A 24,535-nucleotide genomic window follows, 5' to 3' on the forward strand; every position below is an offset into this window, starting at 1 on the left:
TTATTAACATGTCATAGGTAACATACATAGAATAATTGTAATAAACTTGGCTGTGTTAACATGGTTAAAATTGGATAAAGTAATAAATGAATAAGCTCATGAAATCAGAAAAAAAACATTAATTTAAAAATAAAAGCAGAAAAGTTTAAAAGAATATTAAGATTAGAAAGAGAACATGAAATAAATACTGACATCCTGAACCATTTTTTATATAACAACACTGATATTATAAGAGAAAAAATAATTACCTGTCTTATATAAAATTCTTATGAAAACATACTAAAAATTACTAATGAACACCTTGTTAATAATTACCTGAATGTGCATACTATATTTGAGAAAACAATTTCTTTGCATTTTGTGAAAATCAAAATCTGATGCAAAGCATTTCTACAATAAACTGATGTTTTACTTACCTGTTTTTTTCTTCCAATTCTTTATTCACTTTTTGTTTAAATTTAGGCAACAGCTGTTGTAACAGTTCCTTTACATCATTCCTTTCTACTAGTTGAAATTCTACACCCATAGGGTTGATGAAGTGGAAAGTAGTGGTATCTCCATTATGTAGCACCACCTGTAGCTGGACTTTTGACTTTCCTTCAGGTGATATCTTTTGCACTAAAGCCAAAGAAATGGACAACTGGTACATAAATTCACCTAAATGAACACACCAAAAATGCCATGATAAATTAAATAAAATGATTTAATTAGCAACTAAATTCTGTTAACCTTTTGCATTTTTTTTAACAAGTAACATTTTGCAATGTTTGAATTCATTTAAAGTTTACAATGAGCTCGTGTGTTATAATTCTTTACAAAAATTAAATATTACATTACAAAATAACATATGAAAATATTTTTTTCTAAGAACTTTAGCAATCATTTCACTTTCATCATATTCACAAGTGAAACTGTAAAAACTTAGTTTTCAAAGTGTTTATCAAATTCTGTGTCATAATAGAAAAAACACAACTGTGTTCCAAGAATTTTGTTATGATTTTTTACTGAGAATTGCAGATAAGGAAACTTAAACTATGATGAGAGTTAATGTTCCTTCTTAGAAAATATAAATAATGAATACACCATAAAAAAGACAACAGCCCCAAAGAACATACAGCTAATTTTCCCCGTTCAACCAATCTCACCAAATAAATTTACTGAGGGAGGAACTGCCATGTTAAAAACATAAAATAAAAAATCACCAAAAAGCCAATGAAAGAAACATTCTCATCATTTCCATTAACATTACCAATCTTTGAGAATAAAACAGCTCATAACTAATATTAGCTAATCAAAATTGGATGTTGTTTGATGTTTTCTGGGGCAAAGCAACTAGGCCATTTGCACCACACAACTGGTTAAAAAAAATAACAAAGTATTATAAGGTGCAAATGGAAATTAATTTAAAACAGAAACAGTGGCCCAACATCAGATTAAAAACTTAAATAGAATTAAAAAGGCCAATGATCCTTAAAAATTAAAACATTTGTGAGGTGAACAGTGTCTAAAATGATGCTGTCACTCACAGTTGTAATGAGAACATAACAGTAAAATGTGGGCTATTGTCACTTGAGTGTCACACAGACCATACATCAGTGCATCAGTCCAAGATAAAAGAAAACAATGAGTTAAAAAACTGTAATCAATGTGTAGACTAGCTAGAACAACTTCCTTCCTCCAATCCTTACAGAAACAAGGTAGCCAAAGTCCAATAGAAGGTTTTATCTGTAAAAACTTGTCATCTTGTTGCTCACTCCAAGTCGACTGCCAACTGGCACGGAGATGAGCCTTGAATACAGGGTCTTAGTCCATGTATGGAATAGGCATGCCAGTGATGGCACCAGTGCATACAGACTTACTTTCAGTGTTAGTGAGTTCATTCCTAAGAATAACATCATGGCTTAGTATTCAAAAAAATTGGATAAAAGTATATGATAAAGAGAAATAGACCACACAGTTCTGAATGTTGATGAGAATAGGGTGAGAGCTGACATGAAGCAAGTCAGTATAAATAGTACAGTTCGTGTCCTGCATAACTTCTTTGTAATCCAGGGCAAGAGAAATGAGGAAAGGTGTACAATTCAGCAGTGAACACAAAAACTGTAGAGGGAATTCTGTGATCAACCACCAAATCGCAACAAACCGTAGCAGAGCCCATAGAGTCACCTGATTTCAAACCATCTGTATATATGGAAAATGAAGGATAGCTCGATAGATGTTCAGCAAGTAGAAGACGGTACTTCCAATCAGGATGATAATAAGCCATGGTGGGATGGGCTGTAAGGACAGCAATGTCATTCAAGGACAGACCCAATTAAGCCAAATGCACTTGGATATGAAGAACAAAAGAAACAATGGCAGACCATTTATTCTGAAGAAACATGACCCACTGAGGAAGGAAAACACAACACCAGGTGGGTATGTTAAGAATTGAAGTTTTTAAATATACAATAAAGACAACTGCAAACAGCAGAGGTGTAGAGGAGGTCATGAGACTTAGTGTAAAAACTATGGATTGGAAAAGTGCATAAAGCCCCCATGCAGAGCCAAAGCCCTAGATGAGGAATGGGATCCAACTTCTTCAAGGATGATATTCTGCCAGAGTCACAGGCCACAGACCCAAAGACCAGTTTCAATCAAATGAGGGCACAATATATTTTGAGCATAAAACATTGATCTGCTAACCAAGAGGTGAAAGAGAGGGAATGGAGGATGTTTAGTGCCTTTGTACACTTGTTACATAGATGCTTGATGAAAAACAGCTTATGGTCAAATAAAAAAATAAAAGCCCCAAGAACTTTGCCTCAGGGACCACAGGAAGCACAACTTCACCAAGACAGAGCTCAGGATCAGGGTGAATACCTTGTTGATGGCAAATGCGTGCAGAAGGATTTAAAGAGAGAAAAAGTAAAACCATTTGCTGTGATGCACTTCAGTAAATGATTGAGGGAAGTCTGTAGCTGCCGCTTAATAAACCTCATGTTCAACGATTGATATGAGATGCAAAAGTCATTAACAGAGTCTGTTTACAACTGTAAGGCGAGTTGTCCAGTAATAACACTAATCTTTATAACAAAAAGTGTGACGCTCAAGACACAGCCCTGTAGGACTCCAATTTCCTGTGGGAAAGAACAGGAGAGTGTTGAACCCACATGAACTTGGAATTGACAGTCCATTAAACATTTCTTAATAAATATGGACAAATGGTTATGAAACCCATATGAGTAGAGATCTCACAAAATGCCATACCTCCATGTAGTATCATAAGCTTTCTCAAGTTTAGAAAAAAAAAGAAAAGAGAAACAAGGTGCTGTTGCTTGAGAAAGGCTCACCTGATTGATGTTTCACAGTGGAGCACTGTCACTGAAACCCACACTGGATGGGTGAGAAGAGATTGTTTCATCTGATGAACCAAAGAAGTCAAGCACTAACCATCCCTCTAAAACCTTACAGAGACAGCTTGTCATAGCAACTGAATTGTGGTTTTGAAGGATTTTTAGGATCCTTCCTGGGCTTGGGAAAAGGGAGGACAAAAGTCTGGCACCAAGCATTACGAAAAGCATTCTCTTGCCAGATCTGGTTAAAAACAACCAGAAGAGTAGCAAGAGAAGCAAGAGAGAGATAATGCAGCATCTCATAGTGAACATCATTAGGTCTGACTGATGTACTGCTAGACTGGTGAAGAGCAAGCGTGAGTTATACTAGTGTAAAGGAGCAATTATAGTCACAGGGACGATCAGTCAAAAGGAAAGAAGGCCCAACATGGCCAGGTGGGTTAAGGCGTTTGACTCGTAATCTGAGGGTCGCAGGTTCGAATACCTGTTGCAACAAACATACTTGCCCTTTCAGCCATGGGGCATTATAATGTGATGGTCAATCCTACTATTTGTTGGTAAAAGAGTAGCCTAAGAGTTGGCAGTGAGTAGTGATGACTAGCTGCCTTCCCTCTGGTCTTACACTGCTCAGTTAGAAATGGCTAGTACAAATAGCCCTCGAGTAGCTTTGTGCAAAATTAGGGAAAGAAGCAACTACTCTGCCCAAATCGTGATGGCTAAGGAGGTGGGGGGATGAAGTAGAAGTGCTAGATGTATGAGAAAAGCTTTCCTCTAGAACATCAACAATGCTCTGGGCATTAGCAACTCCCTGATCATCAGAGAGCAAGATCAAATGGGAAGAAGAAGAACATTACCCACTGACCTTACAAATCTTGTCCCATAGGACATTAGATCTGGTGGTAGAAGCGATACTAACTGTGCACTTAATTTAAGATTCCTTCTGGGACACAGGCCTGCTGAAAAGTAATGCAGTTTAAAAGTGTAGGATACCTATGAAAGGAATCCCAGGCCCATTTTTGAGTTTTCCATGCCATGTGACAGGCAGGATTCCACCAGAGATGAGGATACTGTAGAAAATGTGTTGAGATTTTAGGAATACATTAAGCAGCTGCCTGTACAATACAGTCAGTCACTGCTGCCATGCAGTCATCTATTGATGGCAAGAGCAAGTTCTGAGAGAGCAGTGAAAGGGGGCCAGTTGGCATGGTCCAACTTCCATCGAGGCACACAGGTCAGTTGGCATTGACTATGGCCAGTCTTTCTCAAAATGATATGTAAATGATCACTGCTCTGTGATGTACTGTCAACCCTTCAAGAAAAGTAAGAGAAAAGTGAAGGGCAGCAAATGGAGAGACCAATAGTAGTAAAAGTCTGACCAGGAAAAGTATAAGAACCAGTAATGAAGAGAGAAAGGTTGTGATCCAAGAGCATGCTCTGCAAAATGATCCTTCCCATCAGTACCATCCCAGAAGGGATTCTGTTCATTAAAATCCCCAGGATTAAAAAGGGAGACAATAACTCTTCAATAAGAGCATCAAGGTCTGACTGATTACAGATCTCTTCAGGAGCCAGGTAGAGAGAACAAATACTGATAGTACGATACAAGGAAACGTAAATGGCTAAGGATTCCAAAGGTGCATCAAGTGACAAAGAAAGGGCAGGTACATACTGATCAATCAGTAGTTCCATCTCTCCATGCATTCATCCATCACACAACCTGTCCTTTCTGTATAAGAAAAACTGTGAAAGGTGACTGCACTGGCAGATTTAAGAAATGTTTCCTGTAAGGACAGACACACATGATGATAAGAATCAATCAAATACTTAATGTCATCTATATATGAATGAAAACCCTGACAATAGACACTGTATCAAAGTGGCCATTTTTATTTATGTGGAAGAACCTTTCTGTTTGTGCCCACTTTTTTTTCCTTCATTTGACAGAGGTCCAATCAACCTCCATGGATCCTGCCCCGAGTCAAGTAAGCAAGTCTTTGTCTGTGAACAAAGATTCCAGTGACTGAGGGCATGAATTTTGCATCTTGGGGCTGGCAAACAAGATAGACCTGAGGAAACATCCAAACCTAAAGCCAAAGTAGTGGACCCAGGCAGCAACCAAAAGGGGTGGAGTAGAAAAGATTGGAGTAGATTTAAGACTTGTCAGTCAACTCTTTTAACCATGAAAAGCAAAATACTCTTCAGATGTTTTGCAAACAACTCTGCTGGAGGTATGGAGAGATCTGTCAGCACTCCCATTGTGGCAGTGGAACAAAGTGCATCAGCATATGTCCAAGATGGAGTGGGGGACAATAACATTTGAGTCTTTGGATAGGATGGTTTAGTCTTGAACCATTGCATCTCTTTCTCCTCCACCAACTAAGAGCAAGAATTAAAGTAAAAATGTATGAACTATTACAGTTAACACAGAATAATTTCAGTTCACACTTATAGATGCACAATGAGCACATGTTAAAGACCCCAAACATGATGTCTGATTGACTGAACCACTGACACTGGAAACATCCGAGAGGATTGGGAATGTATGACTGTACCTTACAGTTCAGGTAACCTGCCTTGATTGCAGCAGATGGATGCTGTGATGTAAACATCAAAATCAGAACATTAGTAGGCATCATAATTCTGTCTCTGTGAGTGGAGATTCAGTGCACCTCAGAAATGCCTTAGCTGAAAAACTAGTGATGAACATTGATTCACCATTGTTCTTCAAGTCCCTTTCAACAATAACTCCTCTTGAGGAATTCAGGGAAGCATGGGGAGTAATCCTGATGGTTATATTTCCAATGCTCTTTGAACTCAGGTGGAGTTTAGTGTGTTTTCATGAAGAAGTTTCCTGATCACAGCTTCCTTACTGACTTGGAGAAGCCAATAAGCTCTCTAATCCCTTTAAATGAAAAAGGGGACACTGCCCTAAGGATTTCTCAGATAATGAATGCAGAATGAGAAATTAAGGTGCTTAGTCTGACTTTCATGGTAACTGTATAAAAGAGTTGTCCATATGTGGTTGTTTTCTAATAATCTGATTATTTTTGTTTTTCATTTTTATAGTTTTGTTCATGAATGGGGGGTATCCATAATAAAATAAGAGAACTTAGTGCTTACTGACCTCACCCACCATGGAGACCTACAAGGTGACACAGTGCAATGCCAAACAGGAAAACTGCAGCAATGTCAGGGTTTTGTGAGCACTACACCAAAACATCAGTATCAGACTCAATGTTCACAACAATTGTTGAGAATGTCTAACACTAGTACTTGGTTGACCGTAGCCCAAGTGGACCAGCCGATTAACCTTTATGGAGCTACCCCAAGGCTCCCTGTCTACAGGAATTCAAGATCAAAGTGGTGTGTTAGGGTTGGACCCCTCAACCACCAAGATCCTCTCCTCTTCTTCACAGATCACCACTCACAGCAAACGTGCAGGTGAATGTTCAGATCCCAAATGATATAAAATGAAATTACAGAACCTTCTCTCTGAGGTCCCCTCATCATGCACAGGAATCCACCTCAAAACATAAATATAAACCATATGCAACCATCAACAACAACCTCACCTTCAACTTCTTAAAGTAGTTATATTCCCTAAAACAAGGAATTTAAAGTAAATGGCTATCACTTAATTTTGTCAGGGATATTGCCCAAAATTAACTGTGGTCACTTAATTAATTATTGTGGTCACTAGGGCTAAATGCAAGGCCTAGGTTAGTGTGCAAGGATGAACAGATTAGTTGGTTGGATTTGTGGGATTAGTTCAGTCGAAGAAGAAAGCAATTTGGAATGAATAGTTTACATACAAAAAAAAACTAGAGAGTGGTGAGGGTCAGGATAAAAAGAAGGCAAAAAGAATAAAAGGCAGAGAAAAGTTATGCACAGAAAATTAGTATAGGAATAGTTACAAGGGAAAATTTAATTGTTACTGTAGTAATGCTATTGTAATAAATAATGGTTAATTTTTGATGACAGAAATGTGTTGAAAGTTACAGGCTATTTAATAAGGTACGATACCAAAGATAGGTAGTAGTGGTGACTCAACATGTACATTATAAGATACATCCTGTTGAAGTTGAAGATATCTAAGATAAAAGCAAGAAGATTGAATTAATTAGGATTTCTATTAGTAGGCATACATAGAAAAGACTTTTAATGGAAATCTGTTACAGACCACCCCATAATACTGATAATTCATGAGAAACATTACAGTGAGATTAAGATTTCAGCTGTTAATTAAGTCATAATTATGGGTGATTTTAATTTTACACACATTAATTGGGAAATGCTAGAGTCAAACCATGAGGGAGATTTTTGTAAACTATTCTTACTAACTTTCTTCACCAACTAGTTAAGGAACTTATAAGAAACAATGATATTTTAGATTTATTGTTAACTTCAAATATGGAAACAATCTCTCCTTGCATTCATCCATCACACAACCTGCCATTTCTACACAAAGAAAGCTGCTGAAAGGTGACAGAATTGGGCAGGTTTCAGAAATGTTTCCTGTAAGGAGAGACACACAGGATGATATGAATCAATCAAATCCTTAATGTCATCTATATTTGAATGAAAACCTTGACAGTTCCACTGTATTAAACCTGTCATTTTTACTTATGTATAGGTGAAATGGGTGGAGAGCCTTTAAGTTTACAACCACATCTTTTCTCTTTATGTGACGGAGGTCTATCAACCTCCATGGATCCAGCCCTGGGTCGATTGAGCAGGTCTCTGTTGCTAGAAGGAGTAATGGTGAATGAGGGCATGAATTAATGATCTTTCTGCATCTTTGAAGATGGACCAGAGGAAATGCCCAAACCCAGAACCAAAGGAAGTAGAATCAGGGATCTGTTGGAAGGAATGGTAGGGACAGAGATGGGTGTTTATGTTGATTCATCAACATTCTCAACAAGACTTTTTATATGGTTTGAGAACAATTCTCTAAGAGGCATGGAGAGATCTGTTTGCACTCCCACTGTAGCAGTGGAACAAAGTGCAGCAGCATACATCCAAGATGGAGTGGTGGACAATATATTTCAAGCCTTGGGGTAAGAAATGTTGTGAACCATTTTCAAAAGCTGTACTTCTTTTTCTTCCACTTACCTAGGGCATGAACAAATGTAAGATGTGTGAGAGCCACTACAATTAACACAAAGAGGGTCTATTTCACACTCATAAGCATCATGGTTCTTGCCACCACAATGAGCACATCAAAAAACCATGATGTGATGTCGTTGACTGACCAAATCGCTGATACTGGAAACATCTAAGAGGGTTTGGAATACATGGCAATACCTTACAATTCAGATAATCTGCCTTGATGGTGGTAGGTGGACGTGGTGATGAAACATCAAAATTAGGACACTGGTCAGCATCATAATTCCATCTTTGGGAATGAAGATACTCCTAACTGCTGAAACTCCTTGGGTGGAGAAACCAGCGAGGGTTTTTGACTCGGGAATGTTCTTTAAACCCCTCTCAACAATAATTCCTCGTGATGAATTCCAAGTAGCATGGGGAGTAACCTCAATAGGTATATCCCCAATGACCTTCAAATGCAAGAGGAGTTCACTGTGTTTAAGAGTGGATGTTTCCACCAATATGTCACCAGATCATAGTTTTTAGACAAATTTAGGAGAGCCAGCAAGCTCCTCTAGTCCCTTCTGAATAAAAAAGGGAGACATTTGCCCTCAAGATTTATCTGAAAGAGAATACAGTATTAGAAAATGAGGAACAGGTGTTGAAGAGGTTGAAGATTGCTGTTCAGAATCTTCAAGATGTGATTGTTTACCTATGATCTGTTTTTCACTACCTAATTTGATTTTTATTTGGGGGATCCATTACAAAGAAAGAATATTTTGGTGTCATACAAGAGGATGCACTACAATGTCAAACAAGGACACTGCAGAAATGCCAGAATTCATGAGCACTATACCCAAACACCAGCATCAGACACAATGTCTACAACACCCATTGAGAATGTTCAACACTGGTACTTGGTTGATCCTAGCCCAAGTGAACCAGCTGACTGACCCTGGGGGAATCACCCCAAGTCTGCCCATCTATAGGAATTCAAGACTAAAGTGGTGTGTTGGGATTGGACTCTTTAACCACCAGGATCCTTCCCTCCCCTTCACGGGTCACCACATGAGACAAAGACGTCAGTGAACGTTTAGATCTCAGTTGAGGTAAACTGAAAGAACAGAACCTTCTCTGGAAGGTCCGCTCAGCACATAGCTACCAAGACAATCTGCTGTTTTACAAAATGAGTTACATCATATAGTGAGCTGAGCAAATAAATGGTAGATGGGTTTTAATTATAATAATTGCAGGATAATGCATGTGGGTTATCATAACTGAATTATAACTTGGATGGGTGTAACCTTAATAGTGTTACGATGGGAAGAGACCTTGGTGTAATGCTTAATCACCATCTAATGCCATTGAAGCAGTGTGCTGTTTCTAATTGGAGGGCAAATAGGAGTTTGGGTTGTATCTACAAAAATATTGAATTCAAGCCTAAAGAAGTGTTATAATTTCTTTATAGAGATCACTGGTTAGGCCAAATTTGGAAGGCTGCATTCGGTCTTTGGCCCCTTATCTTAAGAAAGACTCTGAATTGTTGAAAAGAGCTCAGAAAAGTGTCACCTAAAGTGCCTGGTATTAAAGGTTTGTCATACAAAAAAGGCTGAAATTTCTCAAATTGTTTTTTCTTGAGAAAAGAAGAGTCATGGAAGATCCAATGGAGATGTTTAAGATTGTAAAGGGAATTAATAGTGTTGATGCATAATTAACAGTGAGAATAGTAATACAAGGGGACACAAATATATAATTTTTTGGCATGGAATAAGTCATTTTCATCTAAGACAGTCATTTTTCTAACAGAATGGTTGGCTTTTGGAATGGGTTGTCTTCGAACAATGAAGAGGCAGTAGGTTTAAGTGAGTTTAAGAAAGAGCTTGAAAATTATATAAATGATAATAGATGGTTTTAAGATTTTATTTATGTTTTTAAATTTAGTTTAGAGGATGGAACATTTGATATGGACCAAGAGGTCCCATGTTGTTCCAAAATGTTATGTTACGAGTGTCCACACAGCTTCTAGCAAGTACCATGCATTGAAAACAATAGGCCACTAACAAATCAGTCACTTGGTAATAGTTCTGTATGGAGGACAGAGGTATACAATTTTAATAATACTACATTCACATGTAATGCAGGTGTATATATACCAACAGATATTAAAAATAAAAGTCCTGGCCAGAATATTAATGCTCAGAGAAATTTGTAGTCCATCCAATACAAATAAAAATTTGAGGAAACACTGAAAGAAGTTGATTTACTTTCCACCATTAATGCATGTTGAATCAGACAATGTATTTTATCAGTGTTTATAAGCTTTCCATGAACAAATTTAAAGTTTATTTTAAAGGGTATCATAATTTAAATAAACAAATATTACAAAATCATACAAATAAATAAACATTGAACCATTTTATAAAACATGTTTCTTACTAGTTCACTATTCTAGCTGATATTATAGCTCACTTTTCACTTTTTAACTTAAAATTTGACTTTTCATGGTGTCACCCGAGTACTTATAGAAATATACAAAATCACATTATTTGGTTTCATTTTTGTATTGTACTTATTCAGTATAAAATTATACTTACTTTTAATGTCTGCATACTTATGGCTCACACTAAATGTCTCTTTTCCTTCCAGCATCCATGCAATTCGTTCAGCCATCAGATACAGAGTGCCATCACTTTTCTTGTGACGAACATGATTTACCATTAGTAGTACGTCTTCCGAAGAAGTCCCCATTATTGTGTGTAATTCCTGTTACATGTACATCTAAGCTGCAAGTTCAAAAACAAACTTTGAAAGAAGATAAACTTTTGCCTCTACAAAGAACTTAATCTGGTACTGTTCTATGCTGTGTATCTCCTACAGTTCATTTCAACTTGGAAAAAAAAAAATTTTCTCATAATCTTAAGTATCAGTTAAGATGAAATAATTATAGAAGCAGGTTTTGAAGACTATGTTGAATTACGTTTTTTCAAACTTATGAAACTTGAAAACATTAGTATGAAAAAGGTTATAGATTAATACAAACTACACCATGGGGCTTAACATTATACATTCAAAAATTCTAATTTAAATTGGGAAAATGTTAATTGTGATATAAAATGCAAAATGTTATTTTCATTTTCTTCAGTGAAAATGTACACAAGTTATGATAAAAGTAAATAAGTTGAATAGTAATGGTCATATTAAGGTAAATTTACTAATACTGTAAGACATTTCTCATTTGTATTGAGTTTTTTTTGTAATAATCACACTACAAATGTATATTTAAGATATTATCACTAACACTGTAGAAATATTTGTTCTGTTAATATTTTTATCAGCAATATAATATTTTTTTCAAATCTTTAGAGAAATTTATGGACAAGAAAGACTCCTGCAATATTGTGTCTTTTTGATGAAAACTGTGTTTATAAGCTAAAATATGTTATATCTATCTCTTTATATTTATACATCATATTCAATACATATGTGCTATAAATTATTAGGCTAAAGCAACTGATACCAATTAAAAGGGATTATATGAAGGCATAATTAATGTGAAGAGTTGTTTGAAAATATGCAGTAGTCACACAAATACATTTTTTATACTGTAACCTGGGAATAGTAGGATAAGAGTACACAAGTTTAAAAGTTGAATGACAGGCTCTTCTCTAATTACAAATGTTTTAATTTTCTAATTGGGTGAATGATTTATGAAATGAGTTGCCATTGGCAGTGGTGGAGGATCACACTTTACTGTTTAAGAAGGAAATCAATAATTACTGTAATAAGGTAAAGTGGGTATGAATTTTGTTTTCTTCCCAGCATGAAAGTACAAGACCGGATATGAATGATAGAATGGTACCTTTTTTGATATATTAAATAATTAAGATGAAAAATAGGGTAAAGCTACAGAATTTGATATACTAAAATGAAAATATTTAATAAGTTTGATCTTTCTTTTTCTAGCTAACTTTAAGTGTAGTAGTCTTAAACAGAAAATGCATTTGAAAATTAAAATATTTAGTTGCTATAAAAAAACAAAAGAGACAGCATAGCTCTAGGAACTGCTTGTAGAAACTCTATATTAAAAGATTAAATTCTTACTGTCTTCTAAAGTGAAACTCCATTTCTATGTATAGTGTTCAGTTTTGATCACCTTATTCTGAGGGTGATACTGTCATTACGAAAAGATCAGAGAAAAGTTACTTGATTTATTTATTCTTTTAAAATCTTGCATTACAAAGAACATATTTAAGACTTAAAAGTTGTTTTCAGTAAAATATATTAAAAACGCTTAATTCAGTAGTACAAAACTGTTAAGATTTAAATTTATCTCCTTATGAATGTTATGTAACAGTTGTGAAGTGATGGCACTAGAAACAGGGCTAACAAATATTTAGATGCAGGTCTAGATCTAGACTGGTTCTTTATCACAACTAAGTTTTTAACTTTGCCTCCTTCATAGCCTTGAGGGACCAACTGATCCCTTGTTGTACAGATGTTTTATTTCTCTTAATTACAAACTCATAGAATCTCTTCTTGATGATGATGCTTATGCTGTTAATTATTCAAATTGTTGTTAAATATTTATAATATAGTTGTGAAAATTACATTTCACTTATGTTAGTGGTTTTAGTGGTTTAAATAGTGACAGAGCTGAGTGACCTTTCATCACCATACCTATATTTTCACTGAAGCCTTTCTTGTTTATAAATTTAAGTAATAATTTGAATGATTTAAAGCAAATACACACAACAGCCTGTAGGATAATTAATTAACAGACCTGAATAAAAAAATTGCAATATCCTCAAATTTTTATTAAAAGTAAAAAGTATTTATAATTAAAATAAGTTGTTATTACTGTTCATGGTAATAACAGTAACACTTAACCTAAACTTTCCCTCATTTCTCCTTTTCTATGAAGCAATGAATTATTTTTTCTGTAGTCTTGTAATAAATTACAATAACAAATCACAGTTTACGAAAACCTAGGCTATATTATAGTTAAAACTAATAAAAAAAAATTATAAAACACCTGTGACTAACTAACTTTGGGCTCATTATGTTACGGATAATGCATTTTAATGTCTAATAATAAATATTAATAGAAACAAATAGGCCACACAGTGCCAACACAATCTACCAACTGCTGTACTAACTAGTAGTAGTCGTAGCATTAGTTCAACTACTAATACATTAGTGAGTCCAGAATTAATACTTAAAACTACAACGTAATAAAACATCATTTTCATAGGCTTTACTGGTAACATTATTAAAATAAAAATCTACCTGAAAATATTTTATAAACTTAGGAGGAGAAAACAACTTACGATAGGGAAATATTTTTATTTAAAAACATGAGAATACAGAATTTAATAGTTTCCAATGTCAGCTGTATCCCGCCATATCTATTAAGGCATGCTATAAGACAGAAACCCTAGTGAGTAGTTGTGGAAATAGAAAGGAAACAACCTACAACACAGAGGATAGAACACGACATTAATGACTGACTTATGGTGATAAGTTTAATACTTAGCGGAAAGTCTCAAAGGCTATAACCCTAAAAATTAATTTCGATACTTTTGGTTTTGGAATTTCGCACAAAGCTACTCGAGGGCTATCTGTGCTAGCCGTCCCTAATTTAGCAGTGTAAGACTAGAGGAAAGGCAGCTAGTCATCACCACCCACCGCCAACTCTGGGGCTACTCTTTTACCAACGAATAGTGGGATTGACCGTCACATTATACACCCCCACGGCTGGGAGGGCGAGCATGTTTAGCGCGACGCGGGCGCGAACCCGCGACCCTCGGATTACGAGTCGCACGCCTTACGCGCTTGGCCATGCCAGGCCGATACTTTTGGTGGGCACAGCACAGACAGCTCATTTGTTTAAGTTTGTCTAATATGTTACTGTAACTAGGAGTATCCTTTCTTATTTCAATACTTCTGGCTATAATTGAAATATTGTGGGAGAAAGAAACAAATTAATCTTATAATACAGTAGGTAAAATTACAAAATAAATGTCAACATTTCTTTAATTTAATAAACAAGACAAACTTTATATCATAGTTGTTTTTGTGGTTTTTATATTATTCGATCAAAACAAAACGATGGAAAACCAGGTCCAGCGTTTCATTGAACATAAGTTCTACAAATTGGTCTAACTAACATATACAGATAAATCTGAGTTCACTGTAAACGTTAATACAATAAATTCACTTGCTTGTTAACTTTCTCCGATGTAAGGCATTTTTTATATATTTATTTTTACGGAAAAAAGAAATTCACTAATTACAAAACTGATTATATGCTGATATTAATTGTTTGTTTGTTGTTTTTGGTAAGTTTCTCTCTTTGTTACATGAGTGTTATCTACGCAAGCTGTCCGTACATTAGAAAGGGTAGAAACAGAACTAATGAACACTACACTCCATGATATATTAGATCACTCTTATCGAATAGTAAGATTGGCCTTTACATTACACGTCTTCATGGCCGAAAAGTGTGACGGGATTCGAAGTAGCCAATCTACAGAATTTGAGTTGAGAGCTCCAACGACCAGACGAAGCACATTAATCTAATTGTTAGTTAACAAATTTGCTACTCTATAATCAGTCATATAATGTAACACTAATGAACTACTTTACCTAAATTGATTTTTATATAGCTCCAGTCATTTCCTAAACTTTCAAGATGGCTCTGAGTTATTAAGCAATGTCAATAACTTTTGGCCAACAACAATACAAAAAATAAAACTTATAGGACCAGCCTAAAACTTAAATATATGAAAAACTCATGTTTGAATACAGAGAGAAAGTCTCAATGAGCATGGTTTCAGTAAGTTAAAGACGTTTATCAGTTATTCACAGCAATTTCTTGTTCAGTTCCTCTTAATGTATATTTTGAGGTTGCTTTTAGTTCGTCCATGAAAAATGAATGAAAGTTTTCTTTCAGAAATTGCTTGGGTTATGGAGTTTATTTTTTGTGCTGTTTAATGTTTTATCCCAATGTGTTTTTCTATAAAATTTAAATTTTCAAGAAAGCCAGCGCGCAGTATATTTTCTAATACAAAAGCAAGCAATGGTTTAGTCAACGTTTTGTCATCTTAACGCTTTGGAATGTTATAATTGCGATATCAAGTAACATTTAATAAAAAAAATGCAAAAGTTTGAAATATTTTAACACTTTAAAATCTAGTTATGGAAAGTCTGCATTATTACGTAGCTATATTAGCGTGTTTTTAAAATGATTCTACTTCAGGGTGTAGAGCACTGTAAGAAGGGATTCTCTCTCCGTGAATGACACAGTGCAAACAGTCCAGAACATAGTTTCTGCCAGAAAAGAGAACAAATGAGCAAAAATTTGTATTGTATCGAGACAATTATATTTTATGAGGTAACAAAAATGATTGTTTCAGAAATTGCTTCTAGTAGAGAATACAATTTTCAAAAACAACGAGTTAAACTTTGTTTCCACTGAAGAGAAAGCACATCTAGCTGAATTAATACATTTGTCGCTGAAGGATAGGAAAACAGATTAAGATATCAAATACTCTTCTATGGCAGTGATGGCGTTTAAAAAATATCGCATACTGAATAGACATAGAATAAACAAAATGCCAAATGGATCAGGAAAGCCCATGGAAAAGTTAACAGTTTAAGACTCGTGTGAGTCAAAGAAAAGAGAGTTTGTCTACTTACTATGATGCTGAGTAGTGTTCTCTTTAACATATACACAGAAGGTCTGACTAACGTATTACAAAGCCCTGAAATGACACCATTGTATTTATGTTGACGACATAATTGTCGAAAGCACCTTGCAATCACCATTGGGCACGGTAGACAACCTGCAAGAAACCAGTAAAGAAAACACCTATGTAATTAGACTATCGATAGAAAAATATCTATTCAACTAGGTAAAGCCTGATGGATTGTGGTTACCATATTTCAAACAGTCGACTATTTATTTACACTGACATATATATGGGCAAAAGAGTTATGCCATTTTTCTGGGTATCATGATGAGCTACAGAACGGTAATATTAAGAAGAATGATCAGAATGGAGTCCACTTGTGTGCATCAGTGACAAAGACAGCGATGACTTTACGGATGGTTTACAACGCAGCGATTAAAATAGCAACAGAAGCAACAAAACCAACACAATTGTCTGAGTTTGAATAGTATTCAAACAATATTCAGGCAATACATTTGCTCATGAAAACAAAGCACCATTTTAGCAGATTACCAGTAGAGCGCCCTAATCACCAGGCCATGCCGGACCTATTGCGGGAGGAAGGTTCGGCTATGCTTAGTTATCCCATGTATAACTCTGTGTTAGATTCTTAACCAATCAAAGAACGACGTATTTAGAACACAAGTAAACAATTTTTTTTCTATCAGATCTTCCGAACATCTTATGTGATTCGTCCTTGATTTTACATAGCCTGATCAATTCTATATATAATTATAAAATGTTTGGAGTGCAAGTAAAATACGATCATGTAAGATTAACCAATCTTCCAAGTGTATATGTTTTAATATTGTTACCGTAATAAAACTTTGTTTTTTCTTTACAATCCTATAACACACAAGTTTTGTCATTATTCCGTACGTCAGTGTGTATTGTCATAAACCTTATTATTGTTGTTCAGTTTAAGGAACTGTAAATACTTGTTTTTAAAAAAAATACAAAATTTGCTATATACTTAACATATAAACATGTTTATAGCGATACTCAAGAAACCGCATTCAAGTGTACGTAACTTCTGGAAAATCTTATTAAAGGAAACAAGAGAAATAATAAAAGAAGAAAAGTAACTCAAAGTAACAATGGATGACATAATAAAGCTTTACAAGAAATGAATATACAAAGCTGATGTTTTTTCACAGTTTAATCGTGTACGGATTAAATATTTATATTTATCCTTAACTCATGAGCTGCAGTTAAAATTTAAACTTACTTTGTTTGTTAAGTTAATAATTCTGTAATTTTGTTTCGTTTCCTCCTATCTATGAGCTGAAAACTCACAGCTATCTACAGGAGATAGATTCCTATCTATCTATTAACACTCCTACGAAAAAAATATTTACATCCACTAAAGTGATTTTGGGGCCTATAAGGCCCCATATATTTTTCCAATAGAAACACAGTGATTTAGCAACATTCATTACAAAAAACTTTAGAATGGCTCTGACAAACATTGTTTTTACAATTTGAGCAAATAATTTTCGACTGTCTATCTTTTGATTTGCCGCACAAATGGTATCGTCCTCTTTTTGCCCTCTTTGCAGGCGGTTCACATGAGGTTGTTTTGTCATTATCTTTGCAGTAAATTTCTTTGATTTCAAGCACCAATTGCCGTATAAATTCTCTTCTGGCTCTTGATTTATGTTGACGAAGAAATTCTGGATGTTTTGTCGAGTATAGAACAAAAGCATTGTACGCAGCAAGATCTAAAATGTTATAGAATATGCAGACTGACCAGCGCTTTGATCGCCTCTTTGTTGTATAATATCTCACCAGTTGATCGAGAGTGTCGACACCTGCCTTCGTTGCATTGTAAAGATTGACGATTTCGGGCTTTCCATTCTCTTCTACTTCACCAGACTGATGCTGAGAACTCAGTAGTAGCATATATTTTCCTGGTTTGTCTGAGTGCTTGAGAAGAGTGATGTCGTCATGGTAGAAAAACTTTGGTGATAACTCTCTAGATTTTGCATTTATTTCAGGAGGCAGGAAGGTTCTTGATTTCCGTATGGTTCCAACAAGTCCTGTTCTTTTTGTTTGTAGGTACTTGGCAAGTGTCATTCTTGTGAAGAAATTATCTGTCGTTATTGTCCTTCCTTTTCCAAGAAATTGCTGACTCAGTTCTCTGACTATTCTTTCTCCTTGATTTGTTTCTGTTGTATTTCCAACCTTTCCAGTATAAAGTTGAGCGTTGAGGAGGTAACTTGTCTTTGCATCTGTTAGGCACCAAATCTTTATTCCGTATTTGCCTGGCTTTGTCGGAATGTATGTTCTGAAGCCAACTCTTCCTTTGAAGTTACATAGTTGTTCATCCACTGTCAGGTATTCGCTTGGGTTGTAACTGTTTTGCAATTTTCAATGAAAAAATTCCAGACTCCAGAGATGGCGGCATCTTTGATTTCTCTATTTCTTTGAAAGTGGTTGTCAAATCTGATTTTTGAGCACATTTTTTTTTTTGAATTTGTCTTGTGTAATCAGTTTTCGCAAAAATGGCAAACCGAATTCGGTTGAAAACATTTCGTCTATCGATGCATTTTTGGATTTGCTTATTTCAAGGAAAAGATTAGCTGCAATCTATTTCCAGAGGTCTTCTTCAAAAATTGGTTCTTTCATGACGGTGTTTGTTGAGTGAATGATCTGTTCCATCATATTATCAGAAATGAAAATTTTGAATGTTTCGAATGGTGTAGAGACTCTTGGAGCAGCTTGCCTTTTAATGCCTGGGTTCCCATTGAATATATTGAGAGCTGCGGTTCTCCTGTTGATCCTTGAAGGTGGTGTCGAATAACTAAAATTCTGATCTTTGGACAAAAGTTCGTTCACTGGCATCGTAATAAGATCTTCTTGATTACTTTCTTCACTTTCAGAAGGGTACGGCGCGATTTGTTCATCATTTTCGGCTTCAGAAGGATCATTATCACAACTTTCAGAGTAGTCTTCGACATTATCATGTTCACTTTCATCGTCGGATGGTTTTGTCAGTAAATGTACAGCTATATCAAGAGATATCATTTTTGACACGGTTTGAAGATTTCAGCTCCTATATATATAGGATTTGTGGATTCTTCTAGAATATTCTAGAAGCTTCAAGAATATTCTAGATTATTCTAAATACTTCTGTAAAGTTTCTAGAATGTTCTAGAACATGCGTGGGCAAACTAGGCAATAATCAGGACCGTCTAAAATTATTGTTAGAGTAGAGTTATTATCCTAAGTATCCATCTTTTGAAAAGAAGTTGTAAAATTAATATATTTTTACTATAATTTGCTTTTTTCGGTTGCCCATGCCTGTTCTAGAATTAATCAGGAAATAAATAAAGTCATTTTTATGTTTTTTGATCTGAGGCCCCAAAATACCCTTAGTGGATGTTTTAAAAATTGTTTTAAATATTATTTCGCAAATGTCTGAAAAGTCAAAATATTATTGCTCCTTAAAATATAAAGGGATAGGGTCAGTTAATGGTAATTTCATTTAAATACAAAATTATTAGCCTAATATTAATAACCTTTCAAGTTGCTCTGGGGCCTATTAGGCCCCAATTTTCGTAGGAGTGTTAAGCGAGTTATGTGTAGGTTGATTTTTTAAGATATACAACGTTTATTGTGAAATTATTTTAAGTAAACTGAAAAAAAAACGTCACGAGTATTTGCACTGAAACCTAAAACTTACTTGTTGACAACTCGTATAAAATGTAATGAAAATTCTAAATTTCGATTTGATAATTTGGTTGCAGGTTTACAACTTGAAATCTAAATTAAAACATACCAATAGAGATGTTAATCTTTTAGAAGTTTTGATTTTAAGATTTTCAAAATATTCTCTAAATAAAGACACTGAAATATAAGTTCGTTGTATTTTATTTTAGCTTTAAATTTTTGCATAATTTTAGAAAAAGTGATGTCTTGGTACCTATCTGTGTGTGAATGAGTATGCAAAATGTTTGGACACTGGTGAAAATTTTATTTTATTTTTAATAGTTAGTAGATGGCAGCACAATACTATAGAAAATTTTCTTGCGTTTGTAAATGTAAGTATGCCAAATGTTCAGACACAGATGAAAATTTTATTTTATTTTTAATAGTTAGTAGACGTTAGATGTTTCGAAAAATATTGTGACAACAGATGTATTATGGGCCTAGTGATGATATCAAACATAGTATTCGTTGATCGAAATGAACTTGTAAACGTGATTTTTATTATCTAAATAAGCTTATATTAGTTCATAACGAACTAGAGTAGAACTTGGTACTAAAGTTTTAACGTGTTTATTAAAACAGTTGAGCAAGTATGTACTGGTTTACTCAAAAATATATGAGAAATTTAGGCTGATTGGTAGTTAATAGGTAACGTAAATAACAATAACACTCCATTCTCACACGTCATGTAGTTCGTTTAAACTCCCATAGCAATATATTAGAAACTGAACGAAAAGCAAACAGAGAAAGTTGTGTTGAAAGAGAAAATTAAATTGTAAAGAAGAATGCTTTAAAACATTAGATAATTTATAAGTGCAAATTAACAAAGATACAATTAGGGAAAATTGAGTTTAGACGGTTTCCCTCGGTAAAACGGTCATTCCAGTATATCACCAGTTATAATATTCTACAATCTGGAATAAAATTACACGTATCTATTGTGACCTCGCGCATACATACACTGGCAAATAGGCGCGGAAGTGAGGGATTATATTACTATTTACAACAACTTTGTTCTGAGGAAAGCATTTCAATTTTTTTTTGTGATTATAAAGTAAATATTTCAGATGTCTGTTTGTTTTGAATTTCAAATTCAAATTTCGAACCCGTGACCCCAGGATTATGAATCGAACGTCTTTACAAGCTTAGCCATGCCGGGCCGAAAAAAAAAATTTTGCTAGTTTGGAGTATTCGCTGGGAATCACAAAATTTGTCGTAAAATTAGTTATTTATATATGGCCTGTATGGGGATCGAACCCACGACCTTCGCGTTATTAGCACGACGCTCTAACCAACTGAGCTAGCAGGCCACTGAATGTCTTTGAAAATTTTATTTTAATGATGTTAAATATTTAATAGTTAGACAACAGAATATAGCGTAAGTAAATATAGTTCAAGTTCTTAATTTTTCTAATTTATATCATAATTTTCTTTCTTTGGAGAGAAGTCTTTAATGTATTTTCTTGTTAATGGAAGTGCTGTTAAGAGCACAATTTGTTACAGTATTTAAAATATTTATAAAAGTATAAAACTTTCTTTATACTTAGAGTTTATATACTCTTCACAACAAATAAATAAGTATATTTAACATGTTACAACAGACAGATCATTCAAAATCTTACGTTTTACCGAATTAACTACATGATAGTAGATGGACAATTACTGACCTTTAGTTTTACTGATTAAAATACGCTTTTCCTGTTATCGCCTAAAAATTGCCAAGTGTTTGAAAGCTTCTTAGATTAAACCAACGTATCTGTGTATCTAATTTCATACGTGAAAATGGGCCCTCAGTGGCACAGCAGTATGTCCGCAGACTTATAACGCTAGAATCTGGGTTTCGGTACCCGAGGTAGGCAGAGCACAGATAGCTCATTGAGTAGCCTGGTTCTTAATTACAAACATATGGAGATTTGTGTGTTCCGCTGGTATAGCGATAAGTCTACGGATATATAATGCCCAACTCAGGGGTTCTATCCCTCTCGGTGGACTCATCAGAGAGCCAAATGTAGCTTTGCTATAAGAAAAAACACATATGTAAGTTTAAATAGATTTAATAAAGCAGAATACTATACAGATTAGTGTCAAACCTTTTTCTAATCACAATATCGACATTTTTTTTTATAACGGCAATTCAAAACTCAAATTTATTCAATTTCTTGAGACAGAATAGAGCGCAAACTACTTTTAGACAATTATATTGATTTTTCGTTAAGGTTTTTTACTTTTTTTTATTATTCACTGTAAAGGTCTCGATTACTGTAATTTGAAAGAAATTTCACAGCTGATTTTCACTCTAGATAACAGTGTTTCTTCATTAATCAGAAACTTTGGAGGTATCTAATTAGAGTCAAGTTTGTCTTAATGTCCATAGACAAAGAGATGGGAAGCTGAAATCGTTGATGTATGACAGGACAAGAATATAATAATAATAAAGAAAAACGTGAATAATAATACTGACCATTTTCATAACTTAATAACGTTACTTAGAAGAGAAAAATCTGTTCTATAAGAAATTATCTCAGATGAATAAATCCGTTAACTTTGCAATGAAAGATACTCATTTATATATTTTTTTCGTCTTAAATAATACAGTAATTTTATAACAAATAGCTGCTTTTCATGTTATTATATGCAGTAGTCTTATTTATTTATGGTTTCAAACTTTAAAGTAACCTTAAGATGATTTAACTAATTGTCGACTTATGCGACGTAAAATCCTTGAATAAACCCCATTGCAGTCCGGCATGGCCAAGTGGTTAAGGCACTCGACTTGTAATCCGAGGGTCGCGGGTTCGAATCCCGGTCGCACCAAACATGCTCGCCATTTTAGCCGTGGGAGCGTTATAATGTGCCGGTCAATCCCACTATTCATTGGTAAAAGAGTAGCCCAAGAGTTAGCGCTGGGTGGTAATGACTAGCTACCTTCCCTCTAGTCTTACACTGCTAACTTATGGACGGCTAGCGCAGATAGCCCTCGAGTAGCTTTGCGCGAAATTCAAAAAACAAACAAACCAAATAGAAAAGAAAAATAAATTCAGCTCACTGTAAGTCGTAATACCACAGGTTGATGAAGATTATTCTGTACATTATCAATGTCTTTGTCAATTCTCAACAAATTTTATTTAAAGTTCTGGAGGTCTCCCCACAGTTAAAAGATTGAGCATATTGGAGGATGGGATTTAAATTCGTGACCCCCAGATTGTGAGTCGAATGATTAATCATCAGGCTGTGCTAAGCCTCACTGAAAATGGATCGTTTTTGGGAAGGGTATGTAAAAATTCTTTCCGATGAAAAGTATTCATACACTCAGATCATAAACATGAATGAAAATAAACGATTTAAACTTATAGATCAGAGATATTCTTCGTACTCAATGAGATTATTAAACAAAATAAATGGATCGACTTACGGAACCAGAAGCATCCAGAAAAAAAGACAAAGCAATGAATCGTACGCAAGCCGTAGTCACCCAAGTGGGGGCTGTAGTATATAACAGGTGAGAATCCACGATCATAAACGTTAATGGAAAAATCTGTCACCTTGTCACAGGAAACAGTACACAACATGAACAAAAAGGATGCTGTCAGGAAAAGCGTTGCAGATCACGTGAACACAAACTGCTTCCATAAAATTCTATTGCATCGTTGTATACTTTAATCAGCTGAAAGAAAGAAACGGTTTTCATGCTATTTCATTAGAAGATATATCGGTCAAGTCACTGGATGCAGCGCCTCAAAGTTCACGTGCTGGTTCTATTTGAATTAGCAGATCCGACAGAAAGTTTCGATATCATGAATGATAGGCTACAAGGATGAAAGATTTTAGGTCTTGCACTATCCCTGATTTGACCTTCAACCACATAAAGATTCATAAATATCTTCAGAAACATCTTTGTTTGTTGTTAAGCTCAAAGGTACAGAATGAGCTTTGCCATCGTGGAGATGAAAATCTGATTTTTAGCATTTTAAGTCCACAGACTTATCCCTGAGTCATCGGGGTACTTACCACCTATTTGCAGGAGAATTAGGAGTGAAACTGAATGATTAGGAGTTTGTTGTGGATGGTAAATTTGCCCGCTTTTCAATAGATGGAATACTGACAGAACTGATGTACTTCTGTTATTTTCACGTAACGCGACTAACTTGCACATATATATATATAACTGTGTTATTAGAGAAAGATAATACAGAGGATACTCAAGCAACGCTGATTCTAATTATCGATATTTAGGCCGTTTGGGTGGACCTGGGAGGGTCAGGTACAATCTTGACCCCTTCCTCTCACATTTGTGGTATTACTATTATTTTTTGTTTGGGGCAACTTTAATGTCCAAAGTAACATAAAAGAGAGTATTGTTTTCACAAATATTCATTGATATGAATTGAAAACCCCTATCAGGCCACGTCCATTTATGTCCGAACATGCATCATTTAAACTGAGACATACTTGCTACATTGATAGTCCATATATTCCAATGTTTTTCATGTTGTTGGCTTATTTTACGTGTATTTACATAAATATCCTCTTACTACACTATATGAAAAAACAACAAAATGGGAATTAGGTAGATCTGGCGATAGGTGGCATGATATTAAACTATAGTACATATTTAAGGGTGAAAAGTACTTCGGCTCATTTTCATCATGTATGGTATAACGATCTAATGCG

General features: G+C 34.8%; 1 protein-coding gene and 1 non-coding gene across 4 annotated transcripts in view; both read right to left on the reverse strand.

The window, feature by feature from the left end:
* The window catches only part of LOC143225780 (general transcription factor IIH subunit 1-like), a 30,304-nt gene extending 16,452 nt beyond the window's left edge, over positions 1-13,852 (reverse strand). Inside the window, exons 1-3 of one of the 3 annotated variants that reach the window (XM_076455768.1) lie at positions 13,751-13,852; positions 11,018-11,206; positions 417-618 (exon numbers count right to left, since the gene is read on the reverse strand). In XM_076455768.1, coding sequence (XP_076311883.1) covers positions 417-618; positions 11,018-11,171 — 356 coding nt within the window. In that variant the 5' untranslated portion in view covers positions 11,172-11,206; positions 13,751-13,852. Of the gene's footprint in view, positions 1-416; positions 658-11,017; positions 11,207-13,709 lie in introns of all 3 variants that reach the window. The other 2 variants (XM_076455766.1, XM_076455767.1) reach the window with 2 other exon arrangements.
* A 7,248-nt stretch (positions 13,853-21,100) lies between these two features.
* TRNAI-AAU (transfer RNA isoleucine (anticodon AAU)) lies at positions 21,101-21,174 on the reverse strand. The gene has a single exon. It is a non-coding gene; the product is annotated as a tRNA-Ile (tRNA).
* Between the last annotated feature and the right edge of the window lie 3,361 nt (positions 21,175-24,535).

The sequence above is a fragment of the Tachypleus tridentatus genome, chromosome 9 (genome assembly GCF_004210375.1).
Source record: "Tachypleus tridentatus isolate NWPU-2018 chromosome 9, ASM421037v1, whole genome shotgun sequence".
In the NCBI taxonomy this organism is placed as follows: Eukaryota; Metazoa; Arthropoda; class Merostomata; order Xiphosura; family Limulidae; genus Tachypleus; species Tachypleus tridentatus.